This window comes from Sprattus sprattus (assembly GCF_963457725.1).
Source record: "Sprattus sprattus genome assembly, chromosome: 6".
NCBI classification, from domain to species: domain Eukaryota; kingdom Metazoa; phylum Chordata; class Actinopteri; order Clupeiformes; family Clupeidae; genus Sprattus; species Sprattus sprattus.
The window spans coordinates 29263743-29281538 of NC_137925.1; the positions used below are offsets into that span (position 1 = coordinate 29263743).

The 17796-nt window shown below is 40.3% G+C and overlaps 1 protein-coding gene across 1 annotated transcript; it reads right to left on the bottom strand.

Annotated features, from left to right (window-relative positions):
- Nucleotides 1-16620: 16620 nt before the first annotated feature.
- LOC308367109 (uncharacterized protein) lies at nt 16621-17511 on the bottom strand (the record flags this gene model as incomplete). The annotated part of the gene is made up of 1 exon (XM_080840929.1): nt 16621-17511. The coding sequence occupies one exon, from the start codon at nt 17509-17511 to the stop codon at nt 16621-16623; it is 891 nt and encodes a 296-aa protein (XP_080697055.1).
- Nucleotides 17512-17796: the final 285 nt, after the last annotated feature.

Below are 17796 nucleotides of genomic sequence, written 5' to 3' on the forward strand. Positions count from 1 at the left end.
GTTATTTTCTTGTAATTCGTTTGAAGCTGTATATTTTATTTTATTAATATATAATAATTAACTGTTGGGCTAAATAAGGATTTAAAAAATATATATGCCTATTAATATTGAACGGCAAGCAGAGCCTACCGTTGTCCCTGTTGTTGGTGTGACTTTTGAAATTAAACTGATAATATTTAACTCACACAAATTAGTGGTGCAAAGTAACAAAAGTAACTGTTAAATATGGAGCTAATGAAAAAGCATGTGAATTGAAAAAAGAGGTAAAAATGGATGTGAAATGAAAAGTACAGTGATAGATGCAGTGATTTGATTAAAGCAGGTTTGACGAAAACCGTCATATTTCATAATGGTCCCCCCTCTTATATTCATCATTCATAAGTGATAAAAATGCTTCCAAATTAATAATAGAATTGATGAAATGTAAGTGATGAAAAAAATGCTTCCAAATGAATAATAGAATTGATGAAATGTAGCCTAAGTGAAGAGCATCACGATCACCCAACATCTGATCTGCCTAATAGGACATCAAGTTATTTAGATCTATGGCTGGAGCCAGGCACAGTTGAAAATTACTTGAAGTACACCCATTTGTGTGACGAGTATGAAGTACACTTATTTGTGTGATGTGATTATACCTCCCATTTCCCACATAATCGAAGATGTACCATTCATGTGATGTTTGTATTAGTTTAAGTGTTTTGATCTTGATTTTCCAGGATATAAAGTTATATAATCATATTCCCTCTGTACCAGTGTTTCTATGCATTTAACAGTCAAAGGATTTGTAAAGAATGTTTCAATATCTAAATTTGTGGTCTGAAATTTTTTCTCATGATTATGCTTTGTGTAACTTGCTGGGGACAGTTTATTGATGTTTTGTAAAGTCATGTGTGTTGTGTCTGTTAAATATAAGAGCAAATCAAAGTGGTAATAAAGTGGCTTAAATCAAAGTACATTTTGGTCATTCAATCATGACTGCCTTAATTCTATACATACACTTTATTCATGACTGTCTTAATTCTATTTCTAAAACTGATTGTTCAAATCCTTGATTGTGATTGGCTAAAAGCCGTTGTAAAATCCAGCATTACCTTACAATTTGACCTGATTACATTCCATATTACTGCAGCGAATGGCAAGGCATTCACATAGCGCATTTCATACCCAGTGTTCCATCTGGCTGTTGCGTTGCTTCAAGGGTTGCGTGGCAACGATTTATTTAGGAACTATAATTTTTAGTGGCGGAAGAATGACGGTTTATCATTAAACTATTGTTTCTTAAATTTAATTGTCTTTATTTATGAAACCATATAAAATATGTGTAGTAACAGGTTTAGAAAAGCAATAAGCCCCGCGAGTCCGTGCTTTGCGCTGATTTTAGAACAGGTAAGGGGGTTTAACGGCACTCCGCTTCGCGTCGTGCCTAACAACTCCCTTACCTGTTCTAAAATCAGCGCAAAGCACGGCCTCTTGGGGCTTATTGCTTAATTCTAAAACTGATTGTTCAAATCCTTGATTGTGATTGGCTAAAAGCCGTTGTAAAATCCAGCATTACCTTACAATTTGACCTGATAACATTCCTTATTATACGGCTCTTCAGAATGTTCCAAAAAGTACCGTTGATTTGAAATGGCCATCCCTACGTATCCTACATTAAGGCCCTGTCCCATTACTACCACTTCACCCTAGCACTTCACCCTTCCACTTCGTTTGCGCGTTCGCGTGAAGGGGTAGGGTGTCCCAATTCGAAGGTAAAGATTTAAATCCCTTAACACTTCTCACTCCGTTGTGAAGGGGCCCTCCGCAGTGAAGTGCACTTCAATGAAGGGGTAGGGTGAAGGGAAGACAAATGGGACAGGGCCTAATTCCTGCTAACATACCGCTGCGAAAAGATAATGACCGCTGTAATTGGCAGATATGGGCAAAAATACATCAAAATGTATTTTGATACAAAATACAAAATACCCTTCAAATAAATGTATCAAAATAAAATACAAAATACTGTTGCCAGAAAATGTAACAAAATACAATACATGTAGGCTATTTTGTATTTTTAAAATACAGGAAATACTTTTTCTGAATGTTCAGTTTTCTCTCAATTTGGTATAGCAGAACATTCAGGTTTGGGCTATTCAGTGGCGTAATGTAGTTATCACGGGCCCAGGTGCAGGCTATTATGACGGGCCCTTGTCAGTGTTGTAAGGCAGTGGTTCCCAAACATTTGAGTCCCTTATCCCAGTGGTGGGTAGTAACGTTACAAGGAACGCAAATGAGTAAAAAAAAGTAAACTTTTCGGGTAACGAGTAGGCCTACTTTTTGCGTTCCTTTATAAAGTCTGCACTTTTACTCTTACTGGAGTAAATATTTTAACTAGAATTCTACTCTTTACTCCGTTACATTTCCATTGTGCTTTCATTAAAATGAGTATTGTGAAAAAAGTACACATATCTTTGTTTACTGGAATACAAGCGCACGGCAACCAGAGGGTAAAAACGGAGAGGTCAGTTAGGTATGCGTTATCGACGTGCCCTCCACAGGTCGCAGCATTGTTGTCATTTCATAGCGTTCAAAAACTCCACATCGAACCTTCGCAAACATGTTCAGGTAAGTTGCATTCATTTTATCTGTACTGCAGCTAGTCCTGGAGATAAATGTTACATCCTTTACCATTTTACAAACTCACATCCTATGCACAAGGCGCAGTGCAAACTCTTGCACATAAAACCAAAGAGTATAGAGGTACTTCTATACTCTTTGATAAAACTTTATACTGCTAAGACGTTTCCATTAGGCTACATTGGCTGCAGTAGTCACGTTAAAATGTTAGCAGCTAGCGTACCGACTAGATGGCCACCGTTAAAGTTAGCAGTTTGTTTGACTGACTGACATAGTTGCCAGCTAACGTCCGAATGCACGTTTGCTATAATATGTGTAACCGGCAGAAGTACGGTCCTGTCACTCAGCAGCCACCGTACATTCTGTCCTGCTCTGTCACGCCCCCATGTAGCATTTCAAGTCATTAGTGCAAAATGGCAACCCTATATAACAGGCTCACTAGTAGCCTACATGGTAGCGATCTCGGGGCTTTAACATTCTTTCGGTCCATACTGCTGCTGCTTAAAGGTATGTGCTGTGAATAATTTCCATTGTCGGCATGTAGATGTATGACGAAACGTACTTTTAAGTTTATTGTGTGAATGTGTACCGTACGGTATCTAAGTTTACTGTCTGGCAACAGGTGTCAACATCATCCAAACGCTTCCGGGTAGCGTGTGCGTTTTGCTACTGAAGGTTTGGTTGAATGACATTAAGCTGTGGTGCAGTGAGAAGACTGTCGGAGGTTGCCAGAGAACCAATTGTCCGTGTTTGGGTTTGTCATTTCTGAAGGTAACCTGAAAATGTTATTGTGATTGGTTACAAATAATATTTCGATTATGTTTAATTAGATAAACCATTTTATTTCCTTTGTTCAGGAGATTTGCCACTGCTGCTTTGCTTTGCCTTAAATTTGGTTTAATTTCAGTGTTTGCTCGTTGTAGTTTTTGGTTTGTTTGTTTTCATATTTGTTTGTTGGACCTAGCCTAGGTGTGAGCTAGGTTTAGTGTACTACATTTTATTATTTTCTCTCAGTATTTATTCCCTCTCCTCCCCGCCGTGCCAGTGCGATCAGGGTTGTATTGGCTGCCCCAGTTTGGTCCCTAGTGAATTAACCTTTTTGATGCTGAAACTCTGCCTAGTTTCAGCCCAATAGGCTTAACCCCAACTCCTCTTCCCCCTTCCTCCCCAGAATATCACAGCTGTCTGCGGGGCAGGTTATCGGACCTGAGTCTTTTTCTTCGGGCACTGCATGCCCTTGAGTGGTAACGCGCACCTCACAATTTGTTGATACCTGTTTGCAGTGCATGTTCCTATGTGTGTTGTGTGCAGAGTTTGTGTGAGTAGGAGTACAAATCCAGAGCACGGGTGGCGTGTCGGTCTCATTCCCCTTTTCCTCAGACAGGTAACCTCCTTGTAACAGCTGCGCCCTATGCCCCCCTACCATCCTGGTGGCAGCCGGTACTAACTATCCAGCCCTTTTCAACTCTCCCGCCATCCTCCACCCATAGAAATTGTATAAATAAATATTGTCATTTTTATCATTGGAGTACCTTGTCTTTGTCTTCACTAGAGCGAACCTGAGCGAGAAACCGCTTGTCTCTCGAAAAAGGTATACATCATATCCACCCTATATCTTGGTGTGAAAGCCACCAGGTGGCGTAGTCGTGTCCAGAGCCAAGACCTTAAAAGTCCCTTAGGTTACAAATGCAAGGGCACAAACAAGTAGGCTATACCTAGGCTACAGTATGTTAAAATGATTTATCACATCAATAGCGCTGGTATGGTTAATCAAAAACGGTCTGTGTGTGTGTGTATACATCTCTGGAGTTGATCTGATATCAGATCTACAGTATGTAGTCTAGTCTTGTCTGGTTGGCTCAGCTTTAAGTGTGCGTGTAATAAGGTTTAATGAAAATAAAAGTAATGTATGTGTGATCTATGAGACATGTAATGAAAAAAAAAATACATGATACAATGAAGCAACTTGTGAAGAAATGTTTCAAGAGTGCATTTCTTCCTGAATACTCATGTTATGTTTTGCATTGATCCAGACACTCCAACACAAAAAAGTAACTTGTAATTTGAGTAACTTTTAAACAGAGTACTTTTTTACTCTTACTCGAGTAACTTTTCCAATTGGAATATTTACTTTTACTCAAGTCGATTTTGAAGGAGGTAATTGTACTTTTACTTGAGTACCAATTTTCAGTACTCTACCCACCACTGCCTTTTTTTCATGTTTGTAACCGCCGCCACCACGCCCCTGCCCCCGCACACATATTCCGCCTATTACACCTGCCAGTGTAATTTTTTCGCTGAATATAGGTATAGGCCTACATCAGAATTTTTGGCAATGTGACTTGGCTATTCAGACTATTTAGATTTACATAAATATGTCTATGGGCCCTGGCTACGGGGCTATATAATGTACACAAAGCTCTGGTGAACCCAGTAATTGCGTAGGCCTATAAGGACATCATTGCGTAGGCCTATAAGGACATCATAAGGCTTTGATCAAGTCACATTCTATCAAGATGGCTAACGTTCAGTGCAACAACTCGATTCGCTTTTTGAAAGAACCTCCTTTTAGTCGGTGTACTAATGAAGATAAATTGACAAATATCAATACAGCTATCTAAGTTTTCGACCTGAGCCCTGTTTTGTGAAAAAAATGGATTTAACATGAGAGTCAATGGGAGAGATCTGGGCCTCGTTTCCCGATAACGACGTATTTTAATGGCCTACGTGGATTTTGGCGACAGAGTAGACTCAGTAACACTTTCTATTTACGAGCGTTTCCCGAACATCATCTTAAAGTCAGGTGCACGAGCGCTATGTGCACGAGTTCTTAAGTATCTCTTAGGGTGGAGCTGTCAATCACAGTGGTTCTGAAAGTAAGTCATGTCGATGTCAGACGAGTCGATTTTCTCACTTGTGTATACATGGGTTTCTCGGCTACGTCATCACTGGTTGCGTGCGCAATCTCGCGGCAGAAAGAAGCAAGATAACGTTGAAGTGGATGAGAAAGCTGTGGAGGAAGGCAACATGACAGGGAGTTGTTGTGTGGTGAACTGCTCTAACAGAGTTGGTAAGATGTTCAGTATACCTAGGAGGAAGCATCTGTTTGCCAGGAAAAATAAAATATCAAATCAAATATAGAAAAAGGCTCAACAATGTACAAGGTTACGTTTGGGAATATGTTGAGGGTGTGTGCAAGCATTCATGGCAACAGAATAGGGAACGGTAGGCTAAATAAGTAATAAACAATACATTTAAACTGGGCTTTCTGTATTCATTTGTATTAGGGTAGATGGCTTTCTGCCGCGGATTTGCGCGTGCAGGTTCAATGTTTGTATACAAGAAACCCATGTATAGGCTCATGAATGAAGTTCCAATACAACAAGTGTCGACATCAGAACAATACCTCAATAAATATATATAGGCTAGCGGGTGCCACCCTCTTGATTGATTTCCAGGCCGGCTCCATGACATGTCAATTTCCTAATATTGCAGCCTAACTACACAGTCAGAAAAGCCATCTCCTTAGTTCAATAACATATTATTTTGTAATCTTTATTTTCAAATACTCAATATTCTTTATTTCTATTTTGATGGGAATAGGCAGGTGAAACAATGACATTCTCATGATGTGCTATACACAGAAACATCGTTTGGATTTCTTCTATAATAGGCCGAACGACGGCCCTGGTGGATTGCATCGCTAAGTGTGAAGTTACTACTGGTCCTGACCACACGTAGAATTCTTCTCAACGAAAGATAAACTTAAGCTAAGTGCGGCGTCGGGAAACCGCTCTGCAACGTAGGATCCCTCTTACGACTGATTTCAAGTCCTTTTTCGCGTTCGGGAAACGAGGCCCAGGGGTGATTTCCTTTTCGCCCCAAAAAGGGGCGGGCCATAAGAAGCACCACTTTTGGCAAATTGTCTGATGCCTGATTCGCCAATGACATTCAGAGGCAGATCAGATGGTCTAGTGGTAGAATCAGACAGAAAAAAATCTCCTTCTGCCTAAACACTGGAGAAAGTATTTTGAGTATTTTAAATACAAAATTACTCCACTCTAAAGTATTTTGTTACAAATTACATTTGATTTTTTATCAAATACAAATTACAAAATACTCAAAAGTAAATTAACTAGTATTTCAAATACAATAAGTGGAAATACTGCCCATCTCTGGTCATTGGCAATGGGTTTTGTGCTTCTAATTCACCTCTTTCATATCATTCCGCAAGAAGTCCAGTCATTTTAACGTAACAGACTCATGGTAATTTGAAGTCAGCAAGTAATGGGTTGCTATGCAACACCTGAAACTTCAAAGTTCTATTTGCTTGAAGAACTATTTATTTCTAAACGAGACTCATGAAACGGCAACTAAATCATTAAAAAGAGGTATGTTGGAGGCAGTGGCGGACTTTCCTACAGGCAGTATAGGCGGCCGCCTAGAGCGCCATCTAGAGGGGGAGCGCCAAATAATGAACACAGTATTTCAGAGATCAAACTGATTTTGGAGAAACAGTGTACAATGAGCAGATAGACAACACATGGGGAAACATTAATACAACTTCTTCTTATCAAACATTATTGTGAATGACGAACATTTACATGGATTTATGGGAACAGCCGTTCGACAGCGCCTCGTCTGCTGCAACTAATTGCAAAACAAACTTTTGCATAGTCGCCCCATAATGCCGTGCGGCGGGCGCATACTTTTATGTGTGATGCACTAACGATGTTCCTGTTCCTTACTGTACTTATTGCATGTCGTTGTTCTGTGTTGGGACTGAGATACAGGTGTGTGACGGTAACACAGTCTATTTGCTGCGATTGTTGTTGTGTTTATGTGAAATAATTGTGGGGGGGGGGGGGGGCGCCAGGAGTGAAGCTCGCCTAGAGCGCCAAATGTGCTAGGGCCGCCCCTGGTTGGAGGAATGTCTTCTATCATTTTTGGCAAGTAACCGTATAATAAGCGGGATAATGTATTGTCCGTCGGTCATTTCCAAAAATTATTCCCTTCAGGACGAAACAACACCCTCCGCTGCGCGTCGGGGTGTTGTTCGCCCCGTCGGGAATTATTTTTGGAGAATGACCTCCGGACAATACATTATCCCTAACATATTACTGCGCAGCGAATGGCAAGGCATTCATATAGCGCATTTCATACCCAGTGTTCCATCTGGCTGTTCGCTTCGCTTCGTGCCTAACAACTCCCCTTACCTGTTCTAAAATCAGCGCAAACCACGGCCTCTTGGGGCTTATGGCTTAAATATACACTTTATTTATGACTGCCTTAATACACCTACTTTATTTATGACTGCCTTAATTCTACACTTTATTTATGACTGCCTTAATACACCTACTTTATTTATGACTGCCTTAATTCTATATATACACTTTATTTACAGTCCTGCTCACCATTATTGGCAGCCCTATAGTAAATATGAGCAAACAGACTATGAAAAAATATGTCTTTGCTGTTTATCCTCTTAGTCTTTCACTCAAAATATTCACAGAAATCTAACCTTTTCATTGAAGTAAATTTATTGAAAGAAAAAACAACTGTTGAGATTAAATAAATATTTTTCCCAAAAACATGTGTGCCACTATTATTGGCACCCCTAGAAAAATCTTATAATTGAAATCTAACTGAAGTATATTTCCAGGCATGTTTTACATTTTTAAGTTCACCTGTTTAATTATAAACTCTTAAGAGGTTAACCATGACTTCCTGTTCCACTGGCGTACAAATATGAGGTGACACAGGCCAAATTCCATTAGTCATTCATCACAATGGGAAATACCCAAGAACACAGTGACGATGTGCGATGAAAAGTTGTTGAGCTGCACAAATCAAGAAATGGACACAACAAAATCTCTAAACAGTTGAAAAGACCCATTTCCACTATCATGTAAATAATAAAGAAGTTTAAAGCGTCAGGAGATGTTAAGAATCAGCCTGAAAGACGACGTGTGTGTACATAGACCCCACGCACAGAATGGTTCGACTGGCAAAATATTCTCCAAGGATCACAGCTGGAGAATTGCAGAGATAAGTTGAGTCTTGGGGTCAGAAAGTCTCCAAAACTACCATCAGACGCCACCTACATCACCACAGGTTGTTTTGGAGGGTTGCCAGAAAAAAAGCCTCTGCTGTCAATCAACTACAAACTAAAGTGCCTACAGTTTGCCAAATGTAAGTCAGACTTTCAATGGGACCGAGTTAAATGGTCAGATGAGCCCAAAATAAAGCTTTTTGGTAACAAACAACAAAGGTGGGTTTGGTGTAGAGAGAAACATAGCCATACAGAAAAGCACCCCATACCCACTGTGAAGTATGGTGGCGGATCTTTGATGTTGTGGGGCTGTTTTTCTTCCAAAGGCCCTGGACATCTTGTTAGGATACATGGTATCATCGACTCCATCAAATACCAGTAGATATTAAATGAAAACCTAACAGCCCCCTCCAGTAAGCTTAAAATGGGCCGTGGTTGGACCTTCCAGAAGGACAATGATCCAAAGCATACCTCAAAATCGACACAAAAATGGTTCACCGACCGCAGAATAAAGGTTTTGCCATGGCCATCACAGTCCCCCGACCTAAACCCCATAGAAAATCTGTGGGATGAGCTGAAGCCGAGTCTACGAGCGTTGACCTCAGAATCTGAAGGATCTGGAGAGATACTGTATGTAGGAATGGTGTCAGATCCCGTGCCATGTGTTCACCAACCTCATCATGCATTATAGGAAAAGACTCAGAGCTGTTATCTTGGCAAAGGGAGGCTGCACAAAACATTTAATTAAGGGGTGCCAATAACTGTGGCACACATGTTTTGGATAATAATATTTATTTAATGTCAAGGTTTTTTTTTTCTTTCAATTATTTTACCTCAATGTAAAGGTAAGATTTTTATGAATATTTTGAGTGGAAGACCAAAAGGATAAACAGCAAATACATATTTTTTCATAGCCTGTTTGCACATATTCACTAGGGGTGCCAATAATGGTGAGCAGGACTGTATGACTGCCTTAATTCTATACATACACATACTTTATTTATGACTGCCTTAATTATATATATATACACTTACTGATTATCAGGAATTTCAAATAACTCCACAATTTTCTGTACAGAAGGAGGATATGTAATTTGCCTGTTAAATGCTGTGAGTGAGGTTTTGACACTTCTTGAATGTACCAATGCTGTCACTGGACTGTAGATTTTGCAATGACATTCTGGAAACCACAGCTGACGGAAATTTACTGTAAACTTTGCATTAAAATACGCCCTAATATATCATATTGTTGTACTGTGTTTATCTGTTGTTTTTAAAATGTCTTATACAGTACATTGTTACCTTATTTATTACGGTGAAGTTCTGGCAACCACAGCTGCCAGTATTTTACCGTAAATTACACAGATAATGTTTATACAGTGTAACACTAGGTAGGCCATTCAACCACCAAGATAAGATTTATGAAAAGAGTCTCTTGCTCTGGACAGAAGGCAAAGACAACCGACGTTCGCTGAAGGAACTGAGGGCCTGATTTACTAACAGGATTGCGCCCATTTCAGGCGTAAAATAGCGGTCGTAAACATAAAACGGTATTTACTAAGGGGGCGCAGCGAATATTAACGCTTTGTGGGTGTGGACGGGGAGGACACAAAAACGTGGGTGGAAACATGGGCGTCAAGTGCAAATATATGGGAGGAGAGAAGATAAGTGCGCCTAATGATGTATTGCGTGGCAGGGGCGCCTGCAGATTTTTTTTTTTAGGTACGCACAGAGCCACCAACGCTTCCCCCCCCCCCCCCCCCCCCCCAAAAAAAACACGAACATTAACACTCACGCGTAGATAATGGGTTACAGCCAAAACGTATTGCCCTTATAATTTAAGCTAATTCTCCTTCTGCATATTGTTTTAGTACTTTTTCACTGTCGACTTCCAAATCTGTGTGAATATTCATGAGGGCAAGTCCGGTCAGTCATCGTACCTCTTTATGATTGTACTGAATGACCGCTCAGCAGACGTTTAAACGGGCATTGTCAACAAGACGCAATGAATGTTTGGGTAGAAATTTGCCGAACTTTCCAGGGCTTGACAAAGCTCACTGCGATTTGGCTGTAACTCATTTAGCTGTTTCCACAGCTCCAGCTCTGCATACTCAACGGCCATTAGTTGTCCGTACTCCGATTTTATTTCCTGCCATACATTGTCGGAAAGGACGAGGGGCGTAAGATACTGAAGCAAACCCTGAATATGCTGATCATAAAGTCAAATGACTACCGCAATTTTTGCGCGCCCCTCTGTCTGCAGTTTCCCTATTGTAAATCATAATATTGAATTACAGTGGCAATGCATGCGTCGTGCTGGGAACAGCGTGTGTCAGAAAACTTTTGTAAGCGTCTGTTTGTGCTTTAATCACTATTCGTTTAATTGTGCCTTGTGCACTGGCCAGGCTCAGCGCATGATTTCAGACTCTCTCTCTTTTTCTTCTTCTCACGTAGCAGAAGGTACGCACAGTGCGTACAGCCATACGGCTGAAGGCGCCACTGTTGCGTGGTATTTACTAAAACTGCCTGACCAGCGCACTCTCTAATTTGCAGGATAATTCTCCGCCTCATAAAAGCACGTCTTAACCAGGAAGCGCATTTCCATTCAGTCTGAAAACGATGATATGGCAGCAGTTATAAGAGCAAGGCGAAGATATAGACAGAGACAGCGCACAGAAATATTTTTTTAAATATAATATAACACTTTTTCAGTTAAGCGATCCACAAATCATTAGACGGTACAGGTTAACCAGCCACGCAATACTTCAATTACTGAACCAGATCATTGACGACATCGAACCCTCCAACCGGAGATCACATTCATGTTAAACTCCGGACAACATTGAAAATATTTGCATCGGATCATTTCAAACAGTTATAGCATCAGCAGTTAGTATATCTCAGCCTTCACTCAGCCAAATATTCACCCTACTGTCTACTCGACGCATTGCTACGGCGCACTGGTCAATACATTTCCCCACTGCCATAAGTGAAATTAGAGACATCAAACAGGACTTTTTTTTAAATCGCAAACTTTCCGAACGTAATTGGAACCATTGATTGCACCCACGTCCATATATAATGTAGTGAACCCATGTCCCTTGTAGAAATTATTAATCTCGCCGTGTACATATCTATATTGTTATAATAGACAGTTTATGCATTAATGCCACCAATAGCATATTCTTTATAATCGTGTTCTTTTAAACATCTCGCTGTAGGTGATGGCGGGCAGAACAACAATATAGCAGCGCACACATTGAATCAGGTTCAGTGATTGAGCGAACGTGAACCAATTTATCCATCTCCACTTCGCTGAACCTTCATTTTCTCTTCCTAAATAAATACCACGGAAAATGCGCAAAAACACTGTGCGTTAATGTGCGACCGCAGATTAAGCAGCGGTCGCATGTTAGTAAATCAGGCCCTGAGTGATTAAGAGGGATACCAGGAGATCAACTGAATATAAATATAAATATAAATATATAATATATAAATATAGATCAGTGGTTTGCTGGAAGAACTGAGTGATTAAGAGGGATACCAGGAGAACAGTGTATAGTTCTCTATAGTTCTCTAGAGACATGGATAGAGAGAAAGAGATGCACTTGGAGTAGGTGGAGCACACGAAGGGGATTAATCACTTGAAAGACGTCTGAGCTAATCCGAGGAGAAGACACAGGAGGATCTCACAAAGTCATAAAACATACAGAGGAGTGACCTTTTGGTGGCGCAGCTGAACAGTAGAATGAGCTCTAGATCCTCCATTTAATTTGACTTTAAAGTTAAAAATAGGGACGAAACGGTTGCTGAATGAGACTTGAGCGGATAAATAGTCAGGCCACCAACTATCAGGACAATCATCCACTGTGAGCGCAGGATGTTCGGCTCATCCACAAAACTGCCCCGTTGACCCGCTGGATGATAACTCAAACGGATCAGTTGCCATGATGGACACACACACACACACACACACACCGGTGGATGATAACTCAAACGGATCAGTTGCCATGATGGAATGCCATTCAAATGAGTCCTAGCTGTGTGAAGGCAGCAGCTGTGAGGGTTTCCAGTCATTAGCATCAAAAGCCTGTTCCACATCCTCCAGCAGATAATTGAGAGGTGTGAGAAAGGGGCTTAGCTAATCACTGGACACACACACACACACACACACACACTCACACACTCACACACACACGAGAAACGGGCTTATTAACTCACTGGACATTGCTGTGACAGCTGTGAGTGCTCAGGGCCAGTCACCCAAGGGGTCATTTGGAGACCAAAGCAGGAATAAAACCGCTGACCAGCCATTCCACAAACCCTTGAGGACTGCTGTACTCGTGTGTGTTTGTGTGTGTGTGTGTGTGTGTGTGTGTATGTGTGTGTGTGTGTGTACTCGTGAGGAATGAGTGAAGCAACAGTGGAAATGGAACATATTTTGTTGCCGAGGTTACTTACTAACACATTCCCTGTCAACCAATTTGGAATAGCGTACGCCAAGTTCATTCAAGGTATTAATAGCAGGAGGAACAGAGAGTAGCGGAGATAAGCAAGAATGCTTGCAACATCAACATGCCTGTCTGCCACAGCAGTCCGAAGCACGACTAAATGTATAGCAGCACGTTGACATGGCAACAAAGGTTTCAGTGTGTCTGATAGGCCAAATAAACAGGGAAGTTCTTTAGTGTGATGTTCTGTTCTGTTCATGTTCATATACTAGATTCAAACACATTTATTATTGACCACATTATAATTGAAAAAGAATGTTGAGAGAGGCACCTGTGGTCAAAGCCTAAATGCTACATGTAGCATGAAAACATTAATATGACTGAAAGATATCTAAGTATGTATAAGTGTCTCCATCAACATCAATTGATATTTAGATGTTATATTAACTTAGACAAGACAAATAGATGCTTATAGGTCTTCATTTAAGCACAGGAGCTTTTGAGATAGCTGATAGGCTAACCACAAATGTTAACCAATGGGCTAGCTTCTAAGAACAGTTTGTAGCCAAGCTTGCTGTTTGCAATAAGATTAATCTAGAGCACATGTGTCAAACTCAAGGCCCGCGGGCCTGATCAGGCCCGACAAGCCATTTAATCTGGCCCGCCAGCTCCTCAGAATGTTGCAAAAAGTTCCATTGATTTGAATGATCAATGGTGACATTTTATTTGGTTTGCCTAATTTTCCCTCAGGATAAATAAAGTATCCATCTTTTTATCTATCAGAGCTTGTCTGCCGCGGCCGCTGGTATGTCGAACGCACCACAAATACTGCAAGTCCCACAATGCACTGTCCCCGCGTTGGTAGCATACGTCAATTTAGGGAGCGCTTGCCCTACTGTCCGGCCCTCGACTTACATCCATTTTTTTTATTTCGGCCCTCTGTTTATTTGAGTTTGACACCCCTGATCTAGAGGTACGAAGTGGTGTTATCACTATGACCAACAGCGTATGAGGTCAAAGGTCATAATGTTTCAGCTCATTGGTGTACAACCACTCATGCACAGTAGAACACACACACACACACACACACACACTCATTGGTGTACAACCCTCTCATAGAACAGTAATGGCGTGGCACAGTGCAGTAAAGGCTCTTGGTGACGCAGTGATTGAAGTGGGCTCTCTGCTCCACCAGGGTGCACTTCCTCTCTGCCCCACCAGGGTTCACTTCCTAGAGGACATCGCATAACTGGATACAAATATTAAGGCACGGATATATCATTTATGAGTGATGTGCTGCATTGATATTAAGGCGCGGGTATATCATTTATGAGTGCTGTGCTGCCTTGATAATAAGGATATATCATTTATGAGAGCTGTGCTGCATTGATATTAAGGCGCGGGTATATCATTTATGAGTGCTGTGCTGCCTTGATATTAAGGATATATCATTTATGAGAGCTGTGCTGCATTGATATTAAGTGTATATCATTTCTGAGAGCTGTGCTGCATTGATATTAAGGATATATCATTTATGAGTGCTGTGCTGCATTGATACTAGGGGTATATCATTAATTAGAGCTATGCTGCATTGATATTAAGGATATATAATTTATGAGTGCTGTGCTGCATTGATATTAAGGGTATATAATTTATGAGAGCTGTGCTGCATTGATATTAAGGCGCGGGTATATTATTTATGAGAGCTGTGCTGCATTGTTGAGATCAAATCTTCCCAGTATTAGGGACTATAGAGATGGAGATGGAGATGATGTCAGAGATCAAATCTTCCCAGTATGAGGGACTATAGAGATGGAGATGGAGATGATGTCAGAGATCAAATCTTCCCAATATGAGGGACTATAGAGATGGAGATGATGTCAGAGATCAAATCTTCCCAATATGAGGGACTATAGAGATGGAGATGGAGATGATGTCAGAGATCAAATCTTCCCAATATGAGGGACTATAGAGATGGAGATGATGTCAGAGATCAAATCTTCCCAATATGAGGGACTATAGAGATGGAGATGATGTCAGAGATCAAATCTTCCCAATATGAGGGACTATAGAGATGGAGATGATGTCAGAGATCAAATCTTCCCAATATGAGGGACTATAGAGATGGAGATGATGTCAGAGATCAAATCTTCCCAATATGAGGGACTATAGAGATGGAGATGATGTCAGAGATCAAATCTTCCCAGTATGAGGGACTATAGAGATGGAGATGGAGATGATGTCAGAGATCAAATCTTCCCAGTATGAGGGACTATAGAGATGGAGATGATGTCAGAGATAATTCTCCTATGATTAGTTCAGAGTGCACCAGCACCACATTATACTGAATACAGAAATGAAAATAGAGAAATAGATATATTTTGAAAATCTGAGCATATTTCCAATCCACCAAAGTGGTGTTGTACAGCATATAAAACAACTTTGTGAACACAATTGGATTTATAAACAATATAAGATCATACAACATTATTGACAAAAAAAGACAATTCTGCAGCAAAAGACATTTTGGGTCTTTAACTATCATTTAGTTATTTAAAAGTATCAAAGCAGATTCAACTCTACCTTCTGAGATTGTTATGAAATGGGTATACATTAATAAGAGGTTCATTTCTTATTTCAATTATTTGGAAGATGTTTTGCCCTCTTCGCCAACTAACATAAACGAACCATTTAAGATACTTTGAACTCATATGTCTGACTATGAAGGTAAAACATATTGGCTATTATAACACACACAACCTCTTGCCATTTTATTATTGTTCTGTTTTCATAAGGCACATTTTCCCATCCATACACTCAAATGTCATTAGAGATTGAAACAGATATCGCCTGTATCATACTCTAAATTTCATTAGAGATGTAAACAGATATTGCCTGTGTCATACACTCAAATGTCATTAGAGATTTAAACAGATATTACCTGTACCATACTCCAACTTTCATTCGAGATCTAAACAGATATTGCCTGTGTCATACACTAAAATCTCATTATAGACTTAAACAGATATTCCCTGTGTCATACTCCAACTTTCATTAGAGATTTAAACAGATATTGCCTGTGTCATACTCCAACTTTCATTAGAGATTTAAACAGATATTGCCTGTAAATCATAGTCCAACTTTCGTTAGAGATTTAAACAGATATTGCCTGTGTCATACACTCAAATGTCATTAGAGATTTAAACAAATATTGCCTGTAGTTCATACTCCAACTTTCCTCAAATAATTAGGCTATACGTGGGACAGGTGAGAACGATGATCATGCATTCAAAATGACACAAAAAAAGCTGATAATAATTCAGCAGCAAATAGCTATAAATGCTGTTCGGAAAGGCACTGATGGATTAAATCACTCTTGAATGAGGTTAAATCTTGAGGGGAAGACAAATGAGCTTCAAGATGGCACTGCTGTCTGCGTCTCTGTTCTATATATCATTGAGGAGCACAGATTTATGCAGTCCGTATTAGAGTGGAAAACTATGAGCTATTGATTTGTTGTTTCCCAAGTTTCGGACACAGTCTGTACCAGAAGATCTTACCCACTGCAACTCGCAGTGCAGGACTGCCCCAAATGTATAAAGCTGGAGTACAGAGGGCGTTCAATCTCGCCATTGTGGCGAAAAGGTTTGTCGCTTCATTTCTGAATCTGAGACCTTTAGTACCTTGAGACAGTTGTCGGACAATAATATTCACAAAAGAAGGAGCCCATAAAATTAGGAAGCATATTACGACAAATACAATAATACGCAACGATTCTTTCTTATTTTCTCTCTCTGCTGTAGGCGGCTGTCGGCCCAGTTGGTGTCTTGCGATGACATACAATTTTATGGTCATGATAACTTTCGTGAGAACAATTATTTGTAAAGTCATGACACCAAACGCGTTAATTTGAGCGGCTTTTGAAATCGGCACCATGTTTTGAACAGTCAGTATGGAGTATGTATAAACCCAGCAGAATGCGCATATGGCGATGACGCATGCACGGGTGATAAAACGGTTGTAAAAAAAAGGATGGCATACAGCAAAGTACCTGTCAAATTGCGCAAACAAAAATGTCAGTACATTCACACCGAGAAATGACGGTAGTATGTAAAAAGTTCCGTTCCTTGATGGATACCCTTCTTGAACATCAAACAGACCAAGATAATACGCAGAGAATCCCGTGAGCGTGTCACTGATGCTGGTGTTCAGCATGAAGATGAAGCGGTTCTGAATACGAAGAGAGCGCGTGCCCAGGATGCCAATCACAACAGAACCCGCCAAAAGAACAGAGCTAGAGGCAAACAGAATATGAAAAATAAATATTAAGTAATCTTCCGGAGAATCAAAATGTACAGACAGAGGTATAGTTCTGTTCTGGATATGCATAATTGGTTCAGCGGACTGATCAGAGAACTGAGGCAGGAGTGGGCCATCCCCCCTGTTTTATAAACCCACCTGTCTAGAGCACCTACTTGTCAAATTATCCCCTTGAGTCTAATCTTAGGTCACAAGGGCACACTGATATGTTATGAAAAATAATCTGAATAAATAGGCTTAAGAACTTTTTTCAACTGAAGCTTTAGCCTAGCTCAGTTTGGTAATACATTTTGGATCATGAGCTCAAAGCATCTTAGCAACAAAATGTTTTATGTTTGGTATGGCCATATATGA